We start from the raw sequence: 26,695 nt of genomic DNA on the forward strand, positions 1-26,695 counted from the left end.
ACCGAGCCCTCTGGTGGACAAAACATAATATATTCCTAAAAAAAAGTGCAGCCCACAATCTTTTCTCACCACTGCTGCGTTTTATTTCCTCCTTCAAACCCTCACACTCATTTTCCCCTTTTACCAACTCCTCCTTTTATTATTAATGATCACAGGTGGTTTTCTAACCAACTTATGATTTATATTTTGCATACATCTGATCATGTTGTGTAATGACTGATAAATAAAACAGATATTCTTTTGCTGAGAGTGATTTTTTCAGTCCCCACAGGTGTTTTTTTTCTAGACTGGACTAACCATTTATATTTGATCTATAAAACATCATGGCGTAAAAAAATGACATTTTCTTTAAACCCAAGGTGATGAAACAGTACATTTTAGTTATATATATATATATATATATATATATATATATACACACAGGTTCTAACAGGCTCGGCTCTATATGCTCACATGCTTCTCTCTCTTGTTGAGTCCACATATTTGTTTTGACTTTCGCTGTTTTTCTGTTGCTTCAAATGCATTTACATGCAGAAAAGACGAGAAAGAAACTGCCTTCTCTGACAACAAAAAACGAACAGCTGACCCAATTCTGTTCACTTCTGTCGCTTTACTCCTTCCTCCCGACTCTCACCTCCAAAGAAGACACAAGTCGGCATGCGTTGGGGGAGAGGAAACAGGCAGGAGGACAAACAAATATAATCAGCAGACAGATGCTTACTTCAACAGTATACAACAGATTTTGTTTAAAGGGGAACTTCTGTTTTTTTCAACCTGGACCCTACTTTTTCTCATCTTTGTGTCCAAGTGACTAATGGAGACAAATATTTTTAAAATTGGTCCAGTTTTGAGGGACAGCACTGCAGCCACAGCAGCAAATCAGGCTGCAATGTAACCTCTCTGGGCAACTGTGCACCTTTAATTTACATCCAACAAAAGTGCTTGTTTTTGCCACTGACAGGCTCAGATTATTGGTGTAAGTGTCTGGTAACATTATGGAAATTATCTCTACAAAGATAGATTTTGTTAAAGCATAAGATTTTTTTTGTTTTACCAGAAACAACCCCGAAATTGCCACTGTCAAATGATTTGATTTCGGGGTTGTTTCTGGTTAAACAAAAAAGATTTTACTTTTAAACAAAATTGTCTCTCTTTGTATGGATCCTTTCCATGTTTTCAGACACTTGATGGTCTGTCTCTGATGGTGATTCAGATAAATTAGCAAGATGACAATAAATTCATCCACACATAGTATAAGAGAAATCCTTGCTTTCCAACTAGTTTTGCTTCAGCGTCACCAAATTTCCCTTTATGCTTCAATATAGTTCTATCTGATTTACAAAGAATTGAGCCACACACAGTTTAAGTCATTGCACACGTGTATTTATGAAAAAGAATTAACAGTAGACAAAGGCTGGTTATTTATTTAACATATATTATGATATAGATACTATAACTACTTGGCTAAATATAAGTGGATTACATGAAACGTAATATGTGATGAATTTTTCCATTTTTATTATTTTTTTTTAACAAATAACAGAAATATGGCAAGGCACATGTTAGGATAAAAACATCAACATTGCTGTGAATAAAACATTTGGCTCCATTTTTATTCATTTTTTAATAGTGGCAATATTTATGGCATGTCTGTATTAAAGTTTGATATCAAAGGCGATTTATAGGCTGTCCTTAGAGCCTCCACAGTCTGGTGTGACTTTTTTTTTTTTTTTAAGATTTCACTTAAGGTGGTAATGTTTTTCCATTAATGAGCATTGTACGGAAAGGTATATCCAAAAACATACATGATAGATTCATAAGGAAAGATAAAATACTGAGTGATTTCCCACAGTGCAGCAGGAATACGGTAAAGCTGCCATGTTAATGATGTTTTCGCTCAGGTTAATCCAAACCATTAATGCTGTTTTTTTTTTTTCTTTTTTTTTTTTTTTTGGTAGTGTGAATATTATGAAGATTTGTTGAAAAGCAGATTTTTTAAAAAAGGAGCCAAAATGAAAGAGCACAAACAGGAAACAAAGCAAAGTAAATATGATCTGAATGCATTGTTAGACTGGTTTAAATCTCCACGATCTTGATACTACATCAGTGAAAGAAATCATACCATCTCTACAGAGATAGGTCAAGTTAAGTATTTTCCCTTGTTTCCATTTGTTATGGACGTTTGTTAAATGGAAAATGGACTTTCAGAGCCTTGAAATACACTTTCGGATAAAACCTTTAATTAACAGTAAGATTACTGCATCTCGTATAGACAGGGCTTCTCCTGAATTAGTGCAGCTCTGAAGGATTACTTTAGAAAAACAAAAACTACTGAAGATGTTTATATGAGAAGGCACAGATATATTTATAGACCGTTTCCCTTGAATTGCATTACAAGGCAACAGCTTGGGTCGCTTCCTGTCAACTGATGTCATTCACATGAAGAAAACACAAAGGGACCCATTTAAAGAGCGTTTATGTTGTCAAGTTTTTAACAGTCTATATGAGGATACGTTCAAGCTGCTGATTTGGCATTAAGGCACCTGATTAACATATATGGTCATGCTGTATGCTAAAATAGAATTTAATGTTTGGGTTGAGGCAATATATATTTTAGGGTATGTAGGATCACATGATATGGGAGAATGGATAAAAGAAGTCTATTTGGATGAAGGACGCTGCTGATTTTAGGTCTGGAGGCTGTTTTTATTCATCTGCTACGTCCAAATTTAAGGACTGCATCCTTTAAAGACTGCATTTTAAGATGCATGTTGACACTCAAATGCAGCCATGTTTCTCTCAGTTTTGAAAATAGTCAGTACAGAGTAAATATGACCCTCAGATGCAAAGTTTTCCTGATTTCTCTGCTTGTTTCTATTGATGGTTAGACTTAAAAATTTGGGATTTGAGATTTCTCTGCATCCCGCACAAGAAAAAACATCACATGCTGAGGTGTCATTTTTGTGAGCCAAAGCAGAACTTTTGTTGCTACAAACAATTACAAATTGTATTTATACAATTACATTAACCCTGTTTAAGGTTTTCATTTGAAATATACAGATTGTTTTATCTGTAATTATTATTAATTTGAAAGTACAGCTGTGCGCTCAGGTAGTTATCATTTTAAGTGATTCTTTACACAAATTTTTACAAAGACAAAGTTTTTTATATAAAGTGTCCACTCTGTTTAGCATCAAATGATTACTTTTTTTTTTAAACAACAGCATGCTTGGGTTATTTTTTTTTTTTTTAAACTATTTTCAGGTATTCGATTCACTGAGAGATTTTTAATGTCCCTGGCTGAAAACAAGGAAGTGACGACACCTGGTTTCCCTTATAAAAGCCTATTTCTTTGGCTATTTGGATTTACTTGACCAATCCTCCTAGCTGGCTCAAGCTCCATCCTGGTTAAGCGCACTTGTGGCTTTATACTTCATCACTACTATAGTGTATCTTCACTAAAAGCTGACAAGCAACAGACGTTTAAACATTGCAGACGGGACAAAGTATAAATGATACAGAGTGATATAAAACACATGACAATTAAGCTCAAGAGTCCGTGGATAAGCACTGATACAGGCAAACTGTACTGAGTTTTGTCCTTGTCCTGGATTTTGTCGGAAATGACAATATGGCGCGCGGCTTTACTCTGCCAGGTACATGGCTACATGACACGCAGGTGCGGCAAAAATCCCACCGTGCTCAGCTGAGACTCTGTCGTCCTGCTTGAGAGAGCAGAGAGGACACATGGTTAAAGAAAACTATGGTTAAGAGTTGTTTTCGCACAAACACACACACACATACACAAACAGTGTATGGAAATATTAGAAGAAGGTGTGAAGTAATCATTTTCAACTTGACAATATTAAGCCACAAATTAAATGTTATAAAGACAATACAAATTCATAAAGACTAACACATTCTCACTCCCAATCCGTCAATGACCGATGCTCAGTCAGATGCCCTACACATCAAACTATGACACTCTAGGGACTCCTTCAGCATCACTTTTGGGCGCTTGGGGGACAGCGTGTCAATTTACCCTGGTTACACGCATTGTGATATTTGACAATAAACTTCAATTTTCACAGGAAATGTACAGTTTCAGCTCGTTAAAAGCATATACTTTCGTTTCAAAACAAACTTTGAATGTGGGTTAAACACTTTGTTTTTAGGTTTACTTAGGTTTATGCAACCAAAGTCCGTGGTTATGTTCAGAAAATAAAAACACAGTTTGACATCTGTTACTAACATCATGAGACATCACATGATATACGTCTCTATTGTAGTATGCAACACATAACACGCTGTTATCTAAATAAGTCAGCTGACTTGGTTTTACACAGGAGATGAACAGAAGTTCTCCAGGTGAAAGTCCAGAGTTTGTTTGACCCCTTCACTTCCCCTCCCAGCCGCATTTCTCAGACTTTCTAGCCTCTTAGACTATAACAGTTGCTCAACCACATGAGATAATGTTGTACAGTCATATTGGTAAAGAAATGAGTCAGTATCAATCTAAAATCTAATTTTCAGTTTTCTCAACTTTGTTACATTTTATTGCTGCTGAAACAATTAGTAAAGTTACTGTTTACAGAGCCAATGACAGAAAATTAACTATTTTTATCTTCAAAAATGGCAAAAATGTTCTGATTCTAGCCGCTCAAATTGTTTGTTTCATATCATGACAGAGAATTTGTCTTTGGGTTTTGAAGTGCTGACCTGAAGAAAAAACAACTTGAATTTATCACTTTGGGTTCTTGGGAACTTTAAATGGTAAAGTTAATTTATTACTATACTCTGACATTGTTCAGACTTAAACAATTAATGGGTTAATCCAAATAATAATCATCAGAATTGATCATAAAAATAATAGTTAGCTTAGGCTCTACATTTAATTACTGTCTGAAAACATTTATTATCATCAGTTTTTGTCCTTTTATCTTATTGCACTTAAAGAAATTATTTGGCATATTTCTTAGGTTTATGTATTTCAATAACATTTAAAATTTCCATCGAATTGAATAACACTATTTCATGAACATAAACTAAGAGAACAAACTGTAATTAAATCAAATAAAATCAGATAAATAGACAATGGGAATTTATGCAACAATGGCACATAAAATTACATAATAGACTTTAATCAAGTTTATGTAATTAATGTTAAAACAGTCTTTGTTATTCTAAGTTATTATTCTCTTCTTTATTTGATTTAATTGCATAAATGTTGTTTCTTGGTTTCTGCTAGAGTTACATGACACTCAATAGGATGGAAATTTTAAATGTAACTATAGTCCGTAAAACTGATATTAGACCAGATCATTTCTTTGAGTGTAGGTGATTTGGTGAGTTTACCTGTGTCTGTCTGTGGTGTTCCAGGTCGTGCAGAATGTCGAGTGTGTGCTCTGTCAAGGACATGCTGGGCGGAGCAGTCAGAGGACTGATGTTGACGTTCTCCTGGTTAATGGCCGATGTGCCCACCACAGGCTCACTGCGGCTCCACTGGAAGTAGCAGGAACCTTGAGGGGGACTCTGATCCAGAGACATGTCGGCCCCCCTCAGGCCTGACGACCCAGACAGAGCCAGGACGTCGCCTCCTGCTGGACTGGAAGAAAAGTGCTGATCAAACATGCAGCTGCTTTGAGTAGCTGCCTGGCCACACATCAGCCCTCCCTGCTGAGTGTGGCTCAGTCTGGTGACATTTCTTGGCCAAAGGCCAGCATGTGGGAATGTTTGGCTTTGTGGAGTTTGGCTGTGGCATGCCGATATCAGCCCGTGTCCATTCTGCATGATGCCAGCATGAGGCAGCTTCTGCTGCTGGCTCTGCGGCCACTGCTGAACTTGGTGGTTCTGCGTTTCAAAAGCGGGGCTTCCTTGCAGACAATTTGTGGGAAAGGAAATGGAAATATCAGTTGTGTTTGAGGAAGTAAAGTCATTGCAGGGAATCAGGGGCGGCAAAATGTCCATTACGCCAGGTGCTACATTGTTTGGTTGTTGGACAGAGCTCTGCAACATCTGTCCGTTTACTGACATTGCAGGAGCTTGCAGATTGTTTTGAGGACCCCGTAGAAGTTGACCGGCTTGCGTCTGTGCAGTCGGGTAGCCCATGTGGCTGGTAGATGTCTGCCCACAGGATTGAAACGGGGCTGAAGCAGCACCAGCAGAGGCACCCGGCACAGTGAGCTCTGGGAGCTCTATAGAGGGGCTGTAGATGTCCTGGAGCTGCAGCTGTTGAAGAGAAGGCAGGCTGGTGTCAGCTTGAGTCATCAGGGGGCCGTGGTGAGAGAGCTTCTGGGTGCTGCTGAATATCTGAGCAGACTCTGCTAAGTTTTGCTCTGGAATAACTGAACCGTTCATTGCATCTTGCTGGTGAGCATAGAGACCATTCACTGAAGAGTACGTACAGGCAGCGTTATCCGTCTGAAACAACTGAGGCTCAGGGAGTCCAGCTGCAGAGAGCCGAGCAGCCGGAGTGAAGGGGTCCTGCTGATTGTTGTTGACTGCTGTGAGGCAGCTGGGAGTGCTGGCATTCAGACAATGCTCTCCCTTCTCCTTAAACAAAACGCTATCTATGTAGTCAAATATGTCATTGGTGAGGATGTTGTCCAGCTCAGACCTGACGCTGTTCTGCTGATCCTCACCCTGACTTAATGACTTGAGGGTGTTTTCCCACTCCATCAGCTCTGTGTCTCCCACCTCCAGATTCTGCAGCGCTGCACAGAAGTCACCGTCTTGAGCCATTTTTTCCAGGTTGTCGATCACAGCCATCACTGACTGCTTGGCTTCCTCTTTCACAACAGCGTCACCTGCTGTATCGTTAGCTCCATTTTCGTGCCATGTGTCACTGCCAACGCTAATCAGGGCCTCGCTGTCCATGAACACCTGATCCACAGGTAGAGGCAGCTCCACCGGCTGTATGTAGGCTGTTTCATCCTGGTTCAGGAAAGAGTCCAGCAGAGAGCCAGGGGTCACATCCTTTTTCAAGTCGTCTGCGTTACCAAACATTTTATTGAACTGAAATTGGTTTATGTCCACTGTGGGGCTGGTGTTGTAGAGGAAGCCCTCTCCCGTGGTGAGGCTGAAGGGGAGCTCGATCCTCCTCTGACGCAGATATTCCTCCCCTTCAGCATTGCTGAAACAGACCAAACAGCACATATTACATTACTGACACAAAGGTAAGAATCTTTTTGAGTTGAATAAGTAACCTTGGTAGAGGAGGCGTCTATTTTGCTTGTGCATCTCCTGTCCTGGTTGACAGCATGTCATCTACATTCATCATTTTAGCAACTAATTGAGCCACTGACAGTGAAGGGCTTTAAAGCTGGGATAGGCAGTTTTATTTTGGCATTATTTACCCTTGAAACCTAGACAGACATTAGTTTTCTTGTGCTGCATTCAGACACCTTTTACAAACTATTTAACCCTTTGAAACCTCAGCAAATTGGTTTGATTTCTTTCAAAAACACGGGTGAGAAGGCAGTGAGCAACTTGCCAAGGAGTGTCCCACAAATTGCAAGAGATTAGTAAAACTTTACAAGAAAAACACCTGAAAAAGGGGGTAAATTTAAAAAAAGGAAAAATGTACAGAAAACATAATTATTGTAAATATAATATGTAACAGAAAAATTACATATAAAAAAAAAATCAACACCTTTTTGGGGTCATTTCTTGTTTGTGTTCTACCTTTCTTCGACCTTATTATTAACAGATTCTAAATCTTTTCAAACATAATTTCTTTTTTTTTTATAACTTATTTTTTATTAACATTTTCTTTGAACAATTACAGTTAGAAGGTGTATCCTGAATAGTTCATTAGTCATTTATAGTTTTCTCAAAGTCCTTATTGTCCAGTGGTAATGGTGGTGTCCTCTTCCTGGCTTCTGTATTCAGTCCATTTTTCCCATTTTTCATTGAATTGCGTCTCCTGCAATCTCAATTTATGTGTCAATTTTTCCATTTTTCCTCCACAATGCACAGCCACTGCTCCTCGGTCGGTGGGTCCACTTTATACCATAGTCTTGTAATTGCCTTTTTGCTTGCCGATAACAATATTTTAAGTAGATACTCGTCCTCTTTTTGTACTATATCCTGTGTCAAATTTCCTAGATAAAATATCTTACATGATTTGGGTATCTCATACCCAATTATTTTTTTAAGGCCTCGCCATATTTTTTCCCAATATCCTTTTATCTTTTGGCAAGACCAAAATATATGTGTGTGACCTACATCCATGTGTCCACATGCTCTCCAACATGGCTGCTGGCTAGATAACAATTCCTTCCTAATTTTTGGAGTAATAAAAAATCTAGTCATATTTTTCCAGTTGAACTCTCTCCAGATCTTGGAGCTGGTGGCCGTGCACTGCGTTTTACAAATAGCAAACCATTCTTCTTCAGTTATTTGTTCAAACATAATTTCATCTAGCTGGCACACATGAAGGGAGTGTTGGAAAATGGGGACAAATTTAAGAATGTGATTATAAACATAATTTCATAGACACAGCAACGTTAAATTATATAATAAATTTGCCATTGTGTTACATGGACATTATCCAAAGAAAAAATACTGTTACAATTTCAGTACCCACAACAAAATTCCAGACTTTTCCAAAACGTTCAATGTTTATTACTAATTCCATGACTTTCCTGGGTTGTTTTTTATGAGTGTGGGAACCCTGTAAGTCTGCTGCTAACTGAAGCTTAACGCTCACAGTTGCAGCTTCAAGTTTACATTTCTGTAGCCAACATTAGCTAGATCCTTAAATCCCAGTGTGTCCTCCGCCTCACTCTACAGACCACCTCGCTGGGGGGAGGGTGGGCAGTAGCTCTAGAGATAGACCCCCAGTCAGGAGCCGCAGTAACCCAAATCCAGCCAGTGCAAACCCCAGCTCGAAGGGGACAGCCCAGACTCACCGCTTAGTCAGCAAAGTCTCTGTTGCTGCCGTTACACAGTTTAGACCCGGTGCTGCAGCTGGCCACCAGCTCGCTGTGACACCCAGCACTGGGAGGTTTGCACTGGCTGAATTCAAACAGCTCCTATAGGTCCGCTGCCTATGGCAACTTTTAAGAGTCAAATACTTACACCAACGCTCTCTGATATGCGATGATGAACTCAGGTCTTCCTCCTTTGTAGATGAGCTTGGCGTTGGCTTTCACCCACACCCAGCCGCTCGACTTACTCAGGAGCCTGAAAACAGTCAGACCGCTTTCTCCTGTTTTAATCACTGTGATAGAAAGACAGAAACAAAACACACAATGAGAGCTTTCCACTAAAGTGGCAGTAAATGTAAATGCTGTAACTGCTGTCATGGTTAATTCACCACACAGTATACTGAAATGTTCTGTTCTTTGAGCTTTACTAAAGTTGAACCAAAAAATAAAGTTTCTCTTGAGGGTAGGATTATGAGAAAGACCACTGGGACATTAAAATCAAAATGCTTCATCCTTTATGTAGCATACATTTCAGGATTCCCAACTAATCTATCATTATTTCTGGACTAAAAACAGTTTTATTTTAGTTAGTTGAAAGTTAAGGATTAATTCAAGGGGGGGCACAGAATAACCACAACAAAATTTCAAGTCAGTATGGGCAGAAGTTTACATATCACTCTGCATCCAACTTTAATCTCTGTTATACTATGATACCTCCAAAACATCACACCATTAAAAGTATAGTATTAGAGTATCTTACAATATTTTCTTAAAAACAAGTATATTTCTTCGGACGTCTTTTCTTGTGAGAAACAATACTTAATGCATTCAAGAATACTTGGCTGCCTGTTTAATTACCTCCTGCAATGAACAAATAATGTTGTTGCATCTCAATCAAATATTAAATTCATATTCATATTTATTCATATTTAATGTAAAAGTCAAATTCAAATTGCCAACATACTGCGGATGTGGTTGTCGGCACAGTACATCATGTCAGCTGCGTGGATGAATTGGTAGCCGGAGCCTTTCATACACAGTTCAGTCTCTGAATAACCCAGAACAATCTTCCCCCTGGAGAGAGACAAAAGAAAACAACACTGAGTTTGTTAAAGCTGTAATACACTTCAGCTGACGACACTGGAAGATTGTGAGATGCAGCATCTGGAATTTTCTGTTGCACAGTTTATTTATTTTTTTAGATTTGACTGGAATAAATAATAAACAAAACAAAATAAAAAAGGACTGGAAGAATTTGTAGCACCTGCTATCTACGCCTGTAGGAGTGAAGTCCAGCTTGTGCTTGGTTTGAAAGAGGAGCATTTTGGCTCTGATCTCCACAATGGTTGGAGGCTGGACGGGCATGGCGATGGAGAAGAGAGCCAGCTGAGGTTTGCTAGAGTTCCCATTGTCCCTTGACACCCTCTGACCATGGAGGTACTTCAGTCGTCCCTGGAACTTTAGAGCCTGGTATGAGTTGAAAAAATAAATAAATAAATTAGATCAGTAGCCTATGAGGGTTAGCATTAAAACAGTTTAACAAGGCAAAAAAAAAATCCCGAAATTGCCTTCAATATTTCATCAGAACTGTATGAGATTTATGAGATGACAATTCAAGTAAAGGTTATCAATCCACATTGCACCCAACTTTAGCAATTTTTTGATAATATATACAAGAAAGTTCACACCAAAATCAAAAATACACATTTCCTTCTTACCTGTAGTGCTATTTATCAATACAGATCATTTTAATGTGAGTTGCCAACTGTTTGAGATATTGGCAGTAACATGGCTGCCTTCTCTCCAATATAATGGAATTAAATAATGGCACTCGCCTTGTGGCGTTCAAAGCGCCAACAAAAAAATAATTGAAAAAAATCAACAGCAATCTCTCTTTCCAGAAATCATGGTCCAGTTACTCAAGACAATCCACTGATCTTGTTGTGAGCACTTTCAAAAGGAAATTTTTTCTTCCTACAGAATTGCACCCACCAGCCGTATCACCATGCAGAAGGAAGCGTGCATCTACTGCTAGCTCAACTAGCACACCGTTTACATTTGCAATGTCATGAGCCTCTCATTCATGAGTAGATGCATGCTTCCTGCTGCGTGGTGATACAGCTGGCAGATGTAGTTTGGTTGAAAGAAAATAGCTCCTACATGAAACTGCTCACAACAAAGTCTATGGATTATCTTCAGCAGCTGGGTCATGATTTCTGGAAAGAGACATTGCTATTGAGTTTTTAAAAGTGTACTTCTCTGGCACTTTGAGCACCACAAGCTGAGTGCCATCTAGTTCAATTATACTGGAGAGAAAACAGACATCTCGCCAGCTTAAAATGATTAGGATCTATTTGCATTTGGAGCAGTTTTGCAATAACTGAGGTTCAAAGTTTTTATTTCCAAATAGCAAAGATGGCATGAAACTTTTTCGTTTTCTAAATAAAATGTCCAAAAATGCATGTAAAAAAAAATCTCACGTTGTTAAAATATGTGACAGAATTCGAATATATAAATAACTCAAATTCTAAGGTGACAATCTCTACACCCGTTATCTCCAACACTCAGCAACTATCACCAAAACAATCTAGACATATACATAGAACTTCAGGTAAGTGGTAAATATGTGTTTTTAGTTTTGGGGTGGACTGTCTCTTTAAAATACTGTACTAACCAGGAAGCCAGAGGAATTATCCAGCAGGCAGCGGAAGCGACACACGAAGCTCCTCTCCAGGAAGGAGGAGTTCTCCGGGGGAAGCTGCTCAGGACTGTACATCGCTGTACTGCCACAACTCGGCAGGCCTGAGAGCACAGGCAGAGATAAAACATGTCAGAGCAATTTACCTCAGCCACTGATTCATGTCAGCCTTCCGTCCTGTTCGCACACACAGGTGTGGAGAGTCTGAGCTCCTGTTGAAACCAGATTAAAGAAAATGGCTTATTTTTCATTCACAGTTCTCACCGTCTCCACTGGCGCCGGCAGATGGGGAGTTTAGAGCGAAATGAAGCTGCTGTCTGAACAAGGCCCGGTCATCAGTGTGGATGAGCTCAAGCACACTCTGATGAACCACATCCGACTGTCGGCAGAAGAGGCAACACAAGACTTCATCAACAATTCAGATCATTCAGACATGAGGTGGACATAAATTCAGGAATCCTGTGAAAGAGTTGGTGTTAAAAGCGGAGTAGGGTTTAAAAAAACTGGAATACTAAAGGCTGAAACATGGAACTGACAGGAAATATAGGGGTTATTTATTTATTTATATGTATATTCTATTCATGCCCTCCTTTTTCATCTTACACCATATTATTGCTGACTATCTATTGTATGCTTAGGCTGCATATTTAATATGTCATATGCAGGTAGAACCAAACCTTCTACTAGATCTTAAGCAGATATATATATATACATACATTTTTTTGAAAAGTTCAGTGTAGTTAAACTTTAATATGTTACAATTAAATATTACAACAGTTTTGCTTCTTTGCTCCAAAATAATTTAATTTTTACAAAGGTGTAATTTTTATACTGAAAATGTGAAAAAATGTGAATATTTTAAAAATTCCTGAGATTAACCTTCCACTGAAAAACTTCCAGAAAGTTTCTGGAAATTTTCCAGAGAGCTACCAACCCTTTAAAGCCTTCATAGGAGCAGTGTTTTTTTAACAGGGATTTTTCAACCTGTTGTAATTAAGGCCCAACTCTGATTTGTCTCTATCCAATGATTTTGTGAGTAGTGTGGTGATATTCAAATGTAACTAGTTATTGAAATTATGGATGTGAATCCTTGCAGTCTTAAAAAAAAACCATCCTTATAAATTACCATACATTTTTATATAATTTTAGCAATACCTCTGTGGCTCACTAGATGGCGCTCTGAGGTTCACCAGTAAGCCATGGCTGACTAATGGAAAATAACTGGTTTAGAGGACAATGATCACACGAAATGAAAGCTCAGGATTGGTTTGTAATGCAGGACTGGTGTTGGGTGACAAAATGACTAAACAGAAAAATACAACAAATACATGCTTCTTTAAACAGGGAGCAAAGGATCAATAAATGGTTTGATAAATAATTGGAACCATTTCTCTGGTATATTTTTGGACCAAAGTGTTACACAACACACTCTCTCTTTTAATTTGTCACCCCTGCTTTGACTATATCAAAAATTAGCACAGATATGCAGGCGTTTTACACATGGGAAAACACTGTAAAAACAGGTGATTTCCAGCAGTCGAACAGCTCAATGACGTGACGTCAGAATAATTTGTTCCGGGAACGAATGCTGATTGTAACCTTCCCCACTATAGACAAAATCAGATGTTGGCGGCTGTCAGTGGGATTTCTGTCCAGTGTGAAAGAGGCATGAAAGTGAATAAATCTCAAGGAGGAAAATGCAAATCCTTTAACAGTCACACTTCAAGTATTTAAAATATATATATATAAGTGTGTAGTATTACTAGTTATAAAGGCCAGCATCTTACCTGATGAAAGCCCAGGTAGTCCTTGATTGTGGGCGAGACATAAAACACCAACCCCTCCGCCGTGACCACGATCACAAACCCGTTCAGCGCCTGCAGAGGAACAATCAGTCAGCACTCAGAGGTTCCTTTAAAATGCACGTACACATGTCAGGTATGTTTCTGACACACTCACAGATAAACCTTATTTTAGTGAGATATCTTAATTTATGCAACACTTCGCCTCTCATATCCAGCATCTCGTCTCACTAAAATAGCACAGCTAACCAACTGAGGCTGGTAGCGAGTTGAGGCGACAAAGTCCATAATTTAAAGTTTGTAAGCAAACACAGTTCATCTTTACAGGGTATATTGATGCCGAATTAACAAAAACACTGTGGATACATGACACGTTTAATCTTGTGTTTCTATCATTATGTGTTATTGTGATACATAAGAACTTTTTAAATGTCACATTTTTTAAAGGAAGTTTGGTGTAATGTTTTCTATCAGAAGTAGGATGGGAAATAATCTCAAAAGAAACCTCGCTATAGTCCTGCAATTAGTGATCCTGCAAGATCCTCAGTCTTTTCAAAATGCTACTGTGACAAAAGACTCACATTGTCTTTAGATGTGAGATGCTGTCAGACATTCGGTCAAAAAAATATAAATAAATAATTAAAAGAACTATATTATTATTATCATTCATAATGATAATAATTGCTGAGTGATACTTATGCTCTTTTCTATCCATTTTTCAGTTTGAGAGAAGCTGTACAGGGAACAAACAACTGTAAATCCAAATAACGCCACCAGCTGCGGATTTTCAACAGCCCTTTGTATTACACAATCACTGCCCGTTGTGCTCATTATGTAGAACAAAGTGTGAAAATGTACAGGTGAGCTCAGTAAACAAGGTGCAGAGCACATGACAATGCACAGGTTTTGTTATGAGCCACAAAGCGTGGCCGAGCTTTGGCAAGAGTCGCCGAGAGGAGCAGCCTCACCTGTCAAAACTTCCTCCTGCATGGAGAGATCTGGATTAGCTCTATACAACACGACTAGCGCACAAATAAACAAAGTCTGACTGTGCATTAATGCACCTGCTAGCCTCAGGCGGTTTAGTTATCAATCTGGCTGTAGGACTTTTTCTTCAACGCACAGTAATAGCATTCAATCAAAGTGTTTAAAGGTGTATTTATACTATTTTAAAGTTACTGGATTTAATTTGTTGTGTTTGAGTTTGTGCTGGCCTCATGACCCTGCTCCTCCTGCCGTCAGTTAAAATTGGGCAGTATGTAAGAATAGGTATTTCTTACAGGGATAGCGCGTTTATCTGTTGTTTTTTGCAAATAAATGACATTTATGCTATGCTACAGGCAAATCAGATTTGCTTCTCAGATCAGACAGACTGTCTACACGTTATTTTCACAAGTGAACAGTGATCAACATAGGTGTAAGTAATTATGTAGCTACGTTGGCGATGCTTTTAAACCCTTTGAAACCTGAGCTAATTGGTTTGATTTCTTTCAAAACCTGGGGAGAAGGCAGTGAGTAACGTAACAACACATATCCCCAAAAATAACATGAAATGAATAAAAAAATTACAAGAAAATGATCAAAAATAAGCCAAAAAAAGGATGCATGATATTGGATTTTTTTGCTGATATCTCATATGCCGATATATAACAACTCATTTAATAGATATACAATACAGATATCAAAATGTCGACTTTTTTCCCACTAAACTTTAGAATATTAACATATTATACATACTCTTATCACAGTGGTGCATCAGCAGATGGAGATGTAAAATACAATGCTTTTCAGCTTTTCAGTGTATGTAATATTCATTCATTGTGCAAAATTTAAAAAATACTTACACTTATGGTTAACGATAATTCTTAAAAAAAAAAACAGAAATACTGGTTTGTGATATCAACAAAAATCAGCGTGAATATTCAATATTTCATTCTAAAGCCAATATCTGCTGATACTGATGACATCCTGATATTATTGTGCATCCCTACAAAAAAAGAGTAAAAAGTACACAAAAAGTAAAAACAAAGAGAAACAAGAAAAAACTGCAGAAATCTTTTTTTAGAGTATTTTTCCAGTATTTAAAATATAAAATTAGAATAATTATATAGAAATATAAATATATTTTCTTTGTCACCTTTCACTAATGTCTTGCAATTTGTAAGACATTTTTTACCAAGTTGCTCATTGCCTTTTCCACCATGTTTTCAAAAGAAATCAAACCAGTTTTTCACGTTTCAATGGGTTAAATGGCTGTAAGAGGTCAGTTTGACATCAGCAGCACAAGAAAACTGATGACGAAACAGGTTTTTAAGGGTTAATGAATAAAGCATGAGAAATAGAAGTCAATCATTCTGTCCTCCAAACAATCGCGCTGTGAAATCAAGTCAAGGACTCCTCTGTAACACCCGCCAGCAGACCGTTTTAATTCAGCGTATGTCTCAGACTGCTGTTCTCCATGTTGTCCTCCATAGCAGTGGTTGTCAATCAGAGGTCTGGAGACCCTCAGGGGTCCTTGAGAGAGTTCATGGAGGTCCCCGGGAGAAAAGGGAATAGTTTATATTCACTATTTAATTCACCAAGAACTTGTCAGTGTTTTACCTGAAGCAGCAGGTCCCCCTCAGAGAAGTCTGCGGTGTCCACGTTGTTGTTCCCGTTCTGCCCGTTCACTCCAGGAAACATCAGACTGTTGTTAGTGTTCTTCATGGCCCCTGCACAAAACAAAGGAGAGGTTACATTAACATCTTAAACGTTTTAATTCAGTTCAGTTCACTTCTACAACACTATTCTTTCAAAAACTATTGGTTTAAAGGAAATATTGACAATTTTTGTAGTACAATTGTTTGAGGTACTTATCCATAGTCAGTGTATTACCTACAGTAGATGGTAGTCTACACACCCCCAGTTTGGCAGAAGTACTGCCACAAAAGCTAAGCAACATAGGACCTCTTGTTGTGGATGGGTGAGGAGCAAGACATATTTTAGCCACATATTAAGAAAATTCAACATCAACTTACAGTATTTTCATTGCTTTACCTTACTTTCGGATTGCTATTTCCCAGTGGGGAACTACAGACTTTATATCACTCTCTTGAGACAGACTCCATTGAGAAAAACAATGATTTAACATCTCTGAATGCAGGAGATGCTGGTCTGCAGCTGCCTCAACCGGCTATTTTGTTTGTGTTATTGTGTGACTTTGGCATTTAAAAGCGTTGGTTTGGATTTACCAAGTCACACAATAACACAAAGTAATTCGTTGATCGAATCATCAGTAGTAGTCCATGTTCCTTAATTTTAAATTAGTGTTTTTCTCAATGGAGTCTGGTGGCTTTGACTAGAGCGTAGATGGGGAACTTAAGCCTTTAACAGCATCTCTGTAAAAACAAGCTATCCGACAGAAAGGTAAAGCAGTAAAAATACTCTCAACATAACATACGCTTATAGATGTTTTAAGGGAGGACATTATGTTGCTGCCTCCGTCCACAGCAGTACATTGCTTAGCTTCCGTGTCAGCACTACAGCTCCAAACTGGGGGCGTGCCAACAGACATCTGCTGTATGTAATATACTGAATATGGATAAGTACCTCATACAACCCCACTTCAAAAAATCCCAACCATCCCTTATACAGGACTCCCTGTAATTTCAATAAAGTAAATGGAAAAGTGTTTTTATCTCTTCTACTCTAAAGTTTTTTCTTAGAGCGGCTTCTTATCAATCATCACTGACTTTTTAATAAAGTAGAGAGCCATAACCACATACAGAGAGTAAGACAAACAATAAAGTCTGAAATATGACTTTATTACCATTCCACTGAAATAAATTATATGTTTTGGAATCATTTAAGTCCTAAAGCACTGTGGAAAAGTTATGGACGTTCTATTTGACAGGTATTTAAGCACAAACCATGCACGCAAGCAAGTTTGTTGGTTGTAACAAATGGCAGTAGTCGGGGTCTCTGGGTTCAAAACTGTCACTGTATACACAGCATTGTGCAGGGGAGCAGATAATGGGCCTTTTATATAGTGCACTTGGCAAAATATCATATGGCAACAGCATCAAATCTTGCATCTTGCCTGAAGACATACTGTTTGTAGTCTCTCATACACATTCCAGATGCACAGCATGTAGCTTGATTGATTATTCATTTTGAAGTAAAAGGTTTATTTGATGTCTGAGAAACGGTTTCATTGCCTCGGCATGTTGAAGGATGAGAATGGCACAATGGGTCTCTTCTCTGAGGCTATAGATACACACTCTTCTGTTAATATAATGAAGCCACTTAAGAGGTCTGTCCACCCATCACATATGTGACTGTACTCGAAGTTGTCGACTGATCCCCACCTTCATCAGCATTATTTCAGAGGTCCTCAGACTGAAAGAATCTGAAGTAACAGGACACTGCTGACATTCATTAGAGCCGCTGAGTGTTGAAAACATGTCAGCTAGAGAACAAAGCCAGTTTAGACAACCATTTCCAGGTATGGGATTACGAAAACTTGGCAACGTCTCTGTTGTGTTTTTTATAATAGTGAGATGTGTGAGGAGCCTGGGTACCTTTGGTGCAGACACATAATCAAACCCCCAGTGTGAGCAGGAGTTGCATCACTTTGTAAAAGGCAGTGTGCATGTCCAAATGGAACGACGGCCTTCACCAAGTGCACAAACAAGCCCCGCTGTTTGTTTTGGCTTTACCTTGGCATCTGGGTAAAGTCACTCAGTCCCTGCTGAAAGTCGTCTCACTGTTCGTCATTGTTCTCTGAGCAGCCCCGACATGTCATGTCATGTTTAAAATGCTTCTCACATTCAGAAGAGTCATGCTATTGTTCTGAGAGATGTTAACATTGGAATAATTCTGCAGGTTTAAGGTCCCAAGTGGTTGAACATGCTGAAGCTGCAAGCTTTAAGGCTGGATACGATGCAGAAGTCGACTAAAGTATAAGTTAGATGTGGCACAGCAAGCCAAAAAACAGAGTTTTGACAGCGGTTAACTGCCAAGGTATCATTCTTCTTTTTCTCTGTGTTTAGGCTGTTCCTGGGCAAAGTGTGCAGGCGAATTCGTAACTTTACCAAAGTGACCAGGTGCCACACTGTAAGTAGCACGCATCCAGGAAAAACAAATAACTGAAGATTTATTAATCGCTCCTTAAGAATTTAATTGAACATGTGGCATTTAATCAGTTAACTAAAAAGTATATGCAATATGTTCTATAGGCTTTACTTGAGGATAAAAAAAGGTATTTTGTTTGAAATGAGCAAACTTTTTATGTTTTCAAGTAATGATTAATTGATTAGTCGATCGTCAATTTAACCAATAACTGATTAAGGAAAGTGCTTACAATTTGCAACCCTATAGCGGACACAGCGCCAAAAACAATATAGCGTAGAAAACAGCAAACAGACAAAGCTTGTTCTGCAAGAAGACTGAATATGGAGTTGGCTTTCATTTTTACTTTAGCTAATGATACCGTTTACAAACCGTGACCGACAGTTTTTGCATAATGTAACTTTAGGATTTATGCTGAATTCTTATGATATGTTTGATTTAGAGGGTATATCCACATTATATGGCGTATTAAATAACATACTGTTCCTTTCACTGATACACCCATGTGGCCACACAGTGTACTCTTTTGGGATCAATATAAAATCGGACTGCAGGATCATGAGTGTGCTGGATCAGCTGTCTGGCTCGAGTTGAGCTTCAATTGTTGATCCCCCGCCAAAAGACAGGTTTTCTCATTGCCGGTGAACTGATCTGGCAGCCTGCATATCTGCACACACATAACACATACACAGACATAACACACACAAACACACTGTGTCCTCTTGCATCTGTCCCTGGGGGTTTGTTGTAAGCAATAGCCGACAAGAGCGCTTCCCTTATCTGGACGGCCACTACAGGAAAATCCCAGGATATGGCCTCTCCCAACCCGTTTGTCCAGTCCTGTCACGCAACTCCTTTAAGTAGGGAAGGGGCCCCTGAACACTCCCCCTCAAACACAGACACATACAGTAGACACTCCCCACCCTTTAGCGAGAACTCACACAGTGTTTACAACAACATCCAGACCTGCACAGCCTGACAATCACAAGTCTGCACCACAAAAAGCTGCCGTTCTGACACACAATGTAATCTATGCACACAACAACAATCGGAATAAAATTTGAGTTACATGTGCAGCCACGTAGACGAAAATTAAAATCACGTCAATCAACAGGCATGCACACATTCAGCCAAACATACACAAGCAAGCGTAGACCCTGCCTCATGAAGTCCAAATCTGGATTATCCGCCACATCGCTCATGTTTTGATTTTTTTTCCTTAATTCAGTGTTTGCGTGAGTAAGTGGGCCTCATTGTGGCCGTCTGTTTGTTTTCATTAGGCTTTTCTTCCCCAGTGGTCGACTCTGCATCATGTTCTCCCTCCCTTTCTTTTTCTGCGAACGGCTCAACACTTAATGGCGCTGCGGAGTTGTTCGTGTGCACTTACAGTTCTCCGTGCGGCTGCAGGAGAAACATGTTTGATGATTCCTGGCCAGAGCTTGACCAGAAGTTGGAAAGACATTCCTGTAAGTTTGTGGGAGGTAGTGAAGGAACAGAAACACAGATTCCCACTAACATCAAACACACACACACACACACACACACACACACACACACACACACACACACACACACACACACACACACACAATGCCCTCACAGAGCAGGAGAGGGGTTTTCATATATGAGCCAAATATTGTTGCACAATAATTTTTCGATACTTTTTATAAATTGATGACATCTGATGGTGTGAATAGACACTTACAGTTATGTCCATTTTCTAGTTCTCACATTACATTATTATGGATTACTGAGGTATTCTCAAAAAAAAAAGTCTAATGTAAGAATAGTAATGTAATAGTGGTTAGATTTGCTTTTGACATCTGATATCTAAAAAACAAAGTTGGGAAATTCACATTTTATGGCTGTTGGCAAAACAGTCACTAAAGCATATACCATATCCAGCTGTGATGTTACGCACTCATACAAAACATTTTACTGCTGCCCTAAAAGCTTTTTCCAATACTTTAAAAACTTTTTCAGGCCAAAGTGTAATTTGACACCACGAGAGGTCACTTCTCAGCATCAAACTGTCGCTTCCTCTTTCAGAGAAAACAGGCCATTATGGGATTTGTGAAATGTGGAGCATGCTTTTGATGCGAGATTCACTCCAGGCAAACATCCCTGTCACTCAGGGGATGAGGTAGCCTTTAACGGATTTGACGTCTTTTCATCATGGGGTAATTAAGTGAAATCCAAAGAACTGTGAGGAGCCGAGGAGGAGTTTTTCGGGGAAACAAGTTAAAGCAAAGAAAAACAAGTCAAAGTACAAAGTAGTGTCAGTGAAGCTCGAAGCCCTGAATAGTGAGAATAAAACACAGACATAACTGGCTTAAGTCATATATTTGGGGTCGTGTTCAAACAATGGAAAATAAAACAGAAACTAAATCTTGAAATGCTTGAAGCTGAACTAGAAAAACTACAGTTTCTACTTTAAAGTATTAGCATGTGGCACGGAGTAGTTAGGACACACTGAAACTAAAGAGAGAAAAAGGAAATGCTGTCACGCGTTGGAAGACTGCCAGGTTCAGAGAGAGAATAAAGCATGCCAGCAATGCATAGGGGAATATTATCTTGATTTGAAAACATTTAGTTCCAGTAGATCCTGTACAGAGATGTGTGTTCTCACGCAGATGTGCAGGAAAGGGCAGTGCTTGCAACAACTAGCAGCCAATCAGCTGGATCACTCAGTCCACAGGTTCAACCTCCCATTAGTCTTTTGATTAATGTCCCCGTTTACTTCCATGACTTTAGGGGAAGGAAACAGCCTCATGTTTTTTTTTCCATGATCAGACAAGAGTGTCATCTCATATGTCAAGCAACGGAAGTAAAGAGCAGCTTTGGATGAAAAACAGAGGTTTGCACATGCTTATTATGGCTATGGAGGTGCTATTTTGTAATAAAATAATTTATATTACAAATTTTTGGATTTTGAAGTGTTATTACAAAGTTGGGGGTGGGGTGTGTGTGTGTATGTTAAAAGTCCATGTACATTTTGCAGTGTTTGTATGTTTCTGCAAAACACGAATACATTTAACATTTTGAAGGTTTTATACCGATCATATCAACCTTTCAAAAGTGACCTGGAACATGAGCTTTCTCATCAGGAGGCGGAGGGGATGGTGGATGTCGTGACACCTAGGACCAGACGCCTGCCAAGCTGCAGACCACTGTTCAAGACCAACAAACAACAAAACCGGCTATGATTAAGCAAATAATTGCTCAGGAAACTGCTACGAAAACCGATTGTTGACACTGATGCATTTCCAGTCAGGATAGTGCCACGAAAAGCAGTTGTTTTTTTTTTAACGAGACATCGCTGCGTTTCCTGTTGGGAGAGTGCCACAATAAGCAGTTGTTTTTACAGAGACATTGCAGCATTTCAAGCCAAGATAGTGCAACGAGAAAGATTATTTTTTTCCAAGACGTGGTTGCCATGGAAAGTGGTTATTATGCACAGAGACAACACAGTGTTCCCAGCTTACATAGTGCCATAAAAAAGCATTTGTTTTTTTGCATTGTTGCGTTTCCAGCCAGGATAGTGCCATGAAAAAGCGATTGTTTACTGAGATATTGCTGCTTTTCCTGCCTAGATACTGGTGAAATTTTGCCACGAAAAAACTTTTTTTTTTTGCCATTTTTGCCTTCACTTGATAGAACAGAGTGACAGCATGTAAGGGGGAGAGAGAGGGGACGGCATGCAGCAAAGGGCTGTGAGCTGGAGTTGAACCCACAGCCACTGCGGCAAGGACATTGCCTTCATACATGGGGTGCCTGCTCTATCCACTGAGCCACCGGATGCCCTGAAATCATTGTTTTTAATGGAGACACGGCTGCATTCCTCGCCGAGATAGTACAACAAAAAGCAGTTGTTGTAAACTGAGATATTGCTGTGTTTCCAGACGTCATAGTGCGACAAAAAGCAGTTGTGTTTTACCAAGATATCGATACTGCACTTCTTGCCGCGATAGTGCCACAAATAGCAGGCATTGTAAGACAAGACATAATCTTTTCCAAATCATAAGTGTTTTTTGTGCTTTAACCTAGCCATGTTAACCTTAGTGTTACTGAAACATAGAGAAATGTAAACTTTCAACCTATGTGTTATTTAACAACGTACAAATGAAACATATCAGTGGTTTGCAGAGACGAACAATGCAAACATTTGTTCTGGCCATTTAGTTGTGTTTATGGCCTTCAAAAGCTTTCTTGAGCCAGGGTTGTACTGCAGGTTTCAAAAGGTTTGTGTGCTGCAGCACAGAACCCACAAGCAGGCCTTGATGATCAAAATAAACAGTGATTATATACCATTCAAGACACAATGTCTGTTTTGCTGCTGCTGGTAGTGCTGGTGGTAGTGGAGTCTGAGGGCATCTGTTTTTTTAATCAACACCCGCTCAGTTATTTTTGGCTGTCTGGACTCTTTTTATCTGCTTGATAAGTATTGTCATCGGTTTGGTACTGGGCACAGACACAGAAAAAAAAAAAGAAGCAAAATTTAGGTCGCTGTGTTAGGCGTGCCTCACATATCATATCGCAAAAATGATTCTTATCAGTCTCCAGGCGCTCATCAAAGCTCTCAGAGGGAAGGAATCATGTAAGGCAACAGTCTGAGGCACAAATACCAACTTTGCCTGCTAAATTTAGCCCACATATAGTGAGTACTTGCAATATGAATGTCTGAATCCTGTAAATATATGCAAATTACAATCAACACTAAAAGCTAATATACCACAATCCTGGATAAAAATCACTGTTTATGTTTTCAGATTCCTTCCGAATCCTGACAGATTTTAATCAAGGCCCTTAAATAAATGAAATAATACATCTTCTGTGTCTCTGATCCCCCAACCAAACTCTGAGTGGGACGACAGCTGATTTTGTTTCGACACATAAACAAACACGAGCAGTTTTGGAAGACTCTAAATGTCACAGAAAGCGTTGGTGGGCGAGCTCAGCTCCGGCCAACAGGAAAAAAAAGGAAAAGGTTTGGGTATGAAGGGAGATGTAGCGCTGTGGTTTTAAAGCTGGAGGAGAGACTGAGAACAAACCTTCCAGAGAATGGAAATTGGAAAAAATGAAAACATGATTAAATCTGTCTCCCAGCGGTTGCTTGCATTCTCACGACATACTGAAAGGCGAGTCATGAATCAAGAGCCAACAGGCAACTGCTGTCACCTCAGTGAGATGTCCTCCTCTCACATATTATGATATGGAGATGACAGGTGAATTATGCTGAGGTTTTAAGGGCATGTATAAGTAAAACACACGTCGTTCAAAAAAAAAAATCCTCATAATGAGCCCATCAGGATTCAATAACAAACAAGACTGGGCTTCCCCGTTCTGATACTTTCTCTCCTCCGAGCTGCAAACGTCTGCCAGGACTTAAAACGTTCTTCTTACCTCTTTATTCCCTCTGTTACACTTGTGTCATGTGTATGGGTTTCTGTGTACATGGTTCAGATATCCCGAATACCAAATTATATCAAATTATAGCACATGATACGGTGTTACCACATCAACTATGATTGCTAACAGGCCCTGGATGTTTTCAATGAACTTGGAAAGCAAATCCACATTTTTCAGCAGCAGCGAGCCACAAGCCTTTCAAAATATCCAGTACTGCCTCATAAAGTCACGCGATGAGGCGAACAGTCCAGCTTTCTCCAAAAAAGATCTGCCGTTTTCAAGGCAGCCATAAATAGCTAGTTTCATTATCAGCTCTTTAAATCTCACTCGTATCCCCTGAAATTGCTTATGTTTGTTCTTTTCTCTAAAGCCTTTTCTTTTACCTTACAATTTATGGGATCATTATCTTAAGTTCTGGGCATGTCCCCACTTGAATACACGTCCTAGGCTGATGTTTTGACTGGGATAACCCCTGAGAGGCAACCACGGTGATCTCGTTCAGCAAAGAAAAATCTATCACTGCATAAAACCATTTTCTGTCTAAATGTGTTGTGCAAATTCAGCTCATCTGAAACTAAGGCTGGCTTTAAGTTATTTAACTCTACAGAGTTTCCTAAATAGAGGAAGTTTAGAGCTTATCAGACTGCACAGCTGTCTATGTGTGTATATCTGGAAATGTGTGTTTGCTTTCTACACTTTCTTTCAAGAGCTTATTTTTGGGTGAAATGGTACAACACAGCATTGACCCGGTGTTTTTAACTTAACATTATGCAGAGGTCTTTAAACATTTTACAAAACCTTTCAGCTATAAAACATTTTCTCACAAGATTCAAACAGTGACTGGGGCCATTATCTCTGTGAAACAGTATTTCTTTAATATAGCAGGAAAACACTATTTGCGATGTAAAGATACAAAAGAGTAACAGTATCCTGGGTAGAGAATAAAGTCTTGCTACCCTAGTATGCTGTAATCTGAGTTTATCTGTGGTTTGTTGTGGTAAACTGGGCCAGTGATACTTTTAATGTTAGTGAATGTCTGTATCCTACCGGCTAGCTTATTGACGCCACTTTGCACTACACTAAAGTGGTTACCACTGATCAAGACTGCATTGTATGCATTGTAACTTTTAACTCTGTTAGCACTGTTGCCATTGTTTAAAACTGCTATAAAGTTAGTGTCGTTACATGGTAGCAGCTTGCTCAGTTACCTCCTAGGAGTCGCTAGGAGAAGTTTTAACATAATACGATATTACATTGATTCTTTGATAAGATATTTTCTTATATCACAAAGTCTGCCACGATACTCTTCCTAGGGGTCTTCTTTTTTGGCTGCTTACCACGATCTGCCTGGTGCTAGACTGTCAGCACAGTCTGAATGATTCAGAAGGAGGTGGATGGAAATGGTGACATAGACGTGCAACAGGAATTTCAAAATAAATTTGGTTTAAAAGACAAAAATATATAATGATTTTTCACTTTGTATCAATAATATTGGATCATTGATCATTTAATTGATATATAATGCAGTAATTCCATTTGTGCTATCATTCTATATCCCCTCTCTAAATTCAAATATTTACACAGGTCCATGAACGCGGCACAGGCAGAACTCTTCATGAGTTATTTTTTTTACTCCACTGAAGTTTGCATTGTGGGTTGGACAATTAATCCTTCGATCCAATCAGTGCTGATCAGACAAGATTGATGGATGAGAGGAGCAGCTGCTGCAGAAGAGAGTGAATGCAAACCTTAAGACCCAGCGCACTGAACAGTTAAGTTTCACTTTCAATGCATCTGATGTCCTGCTGCTCCATCTGTGCCCAGAGTATCCTCTTTGCTACAAGAGTGTGGAGAAATAGCACTTCTAACGTAGGTCCTGCTCCGAAAGTACAGAATCAATACGTGGCGGGTTGCCACAAGTTAAAGAATGTGGGAAACCCTGTATTGATCCAGATTTGATGCATCATTACAATCCTACCAATTCCATGTTAAGACCCGTGTTTAATATGCTCTGAATACCCTCTTTAAGATGTAAATGCTTGTTTCAGAATAAAAAAGGAAGCTTACACTCATGAGTAAACATGCAGTGAGTTGCACTCATGCTAACAATGCGCTTTCTTTTCAATTATTAAAATTAGCTCTATTACACAACAAAGGGTCTAGTCCAAACTTTACTTGTATGTGGCCATCTAAAGGTGATACTGAAGAAGATTGATGACTTTATTAAAAGTAGACAAACGCAACGCTGAGATCCTCCATGCTGCAATCTGATATCTTTCCTAATAATGAACAACACAGTTTTTTTGGCTTCGATTGGGCACTAATCAACCAGCCGTGTCACATAAGGAGAAAGTTGACACTCCATGTCATTACAGACGTATCACATCTCACATCCATGCCAGTGCCAACAGGTAAAGAATGAGTGTCTGTCTATGTGAACGTGTCTGATGCCTGTGAAAGCGTTCAGGGGCGGTCTGTTTTAATTCACACCTCAATACCACTTTTACACAGGACAGGCGTTGTTAATGTTAATATGGGACGACTATTGAATGTATAATCTATGTTAACTGTTAGTAGCGAGACACCAGTCTGCAGTTTACTACAATTTACTGCTAAACCATGAAATTATGCACAATTTACATTACATAACTACCAGTTGAATTTCCTTTCTCTTCTTCTTTCTCACGCATGTATTCTTCCCCTCTCTTAGTCTCTTCAAGTTTAAAACTACTTTTAACATCATTATT

At 39.0% G+C, this 26,695-nt stretch overlaps 1 protein-coding gene across 2 annotated transcripts in view; it reads right to left on the reverse strand.

Moving 5' to 3' along the window:
• Positions 1 to 1,361: 1,361 nt before the first annotated feature.
• Positions 1,362 to 26,695, reverse strand: part of LOC121949391 (aryl hydrocarbon receptor) — a 46,305-nt gene continuing 20,971 nt past the window's right edge. The window contains exons 3-11 of one of the 2 annotated variants that reach the window (XM_042495063.2): positions 16,032 to 16,141; positions 13,416 to 13,505; positions 11,893 to 12,007; positions 11,605 to 11,732; positions 10,195 to 10,397; positions 9,895 to 10,004; positions 9,082 to 9,223; positions 5,356 to 7,132; positions 1,362 to 3,725 (exon numbers count right to left, since the gene is read on the reverse strand). In XM_042495063.2, coding sequence (XP_042350997.2) covers positions 3,645 to 3,725; positions 5,356 to 7,132; positions 9,082 to 9,223; positions 9,895 to 10,004; positions 10,195 to 10,397; positions 11,605 to 11,732; positions 11,893 to 12,007; positions 13,416 to 13,505; positions 16,032 to 16,141 — 2,756 coding nt within the window. In that variant the 3' untranslated portion in view covers positions 1,362 to 3,644. The remainder of the gene's footprint in view (positions 3,726 to 5,355; positions 7,133 to 9,081; positions 9,224 to 9,894; positions 10,005 to 10,194; positions 10,398 to 11,604; positions 11,733 to 11,892; positions 12,008 to 13,415; positions 13,506 to 16,031; positions 16,142 to 26,695) is intronic. The other variant, XM_042495064.2, reaches the window with a different exon arrangement.

Source organism: Plectropomus leopardus, chromosome 10 (genome assembly GCF_026936395.1).
Source record: "Plectropomus leopardus strain MGB_pleo_1.0 chromosome 10, ASM2693639v1, whole genome shotgun sequence".
NCBI classification, from domain to species: Eukaryota; Metazoa; Chordata; class Actinopteri; order Perciformes; family Serranidae; genus Plectropomus; species Plectropomus leopardus.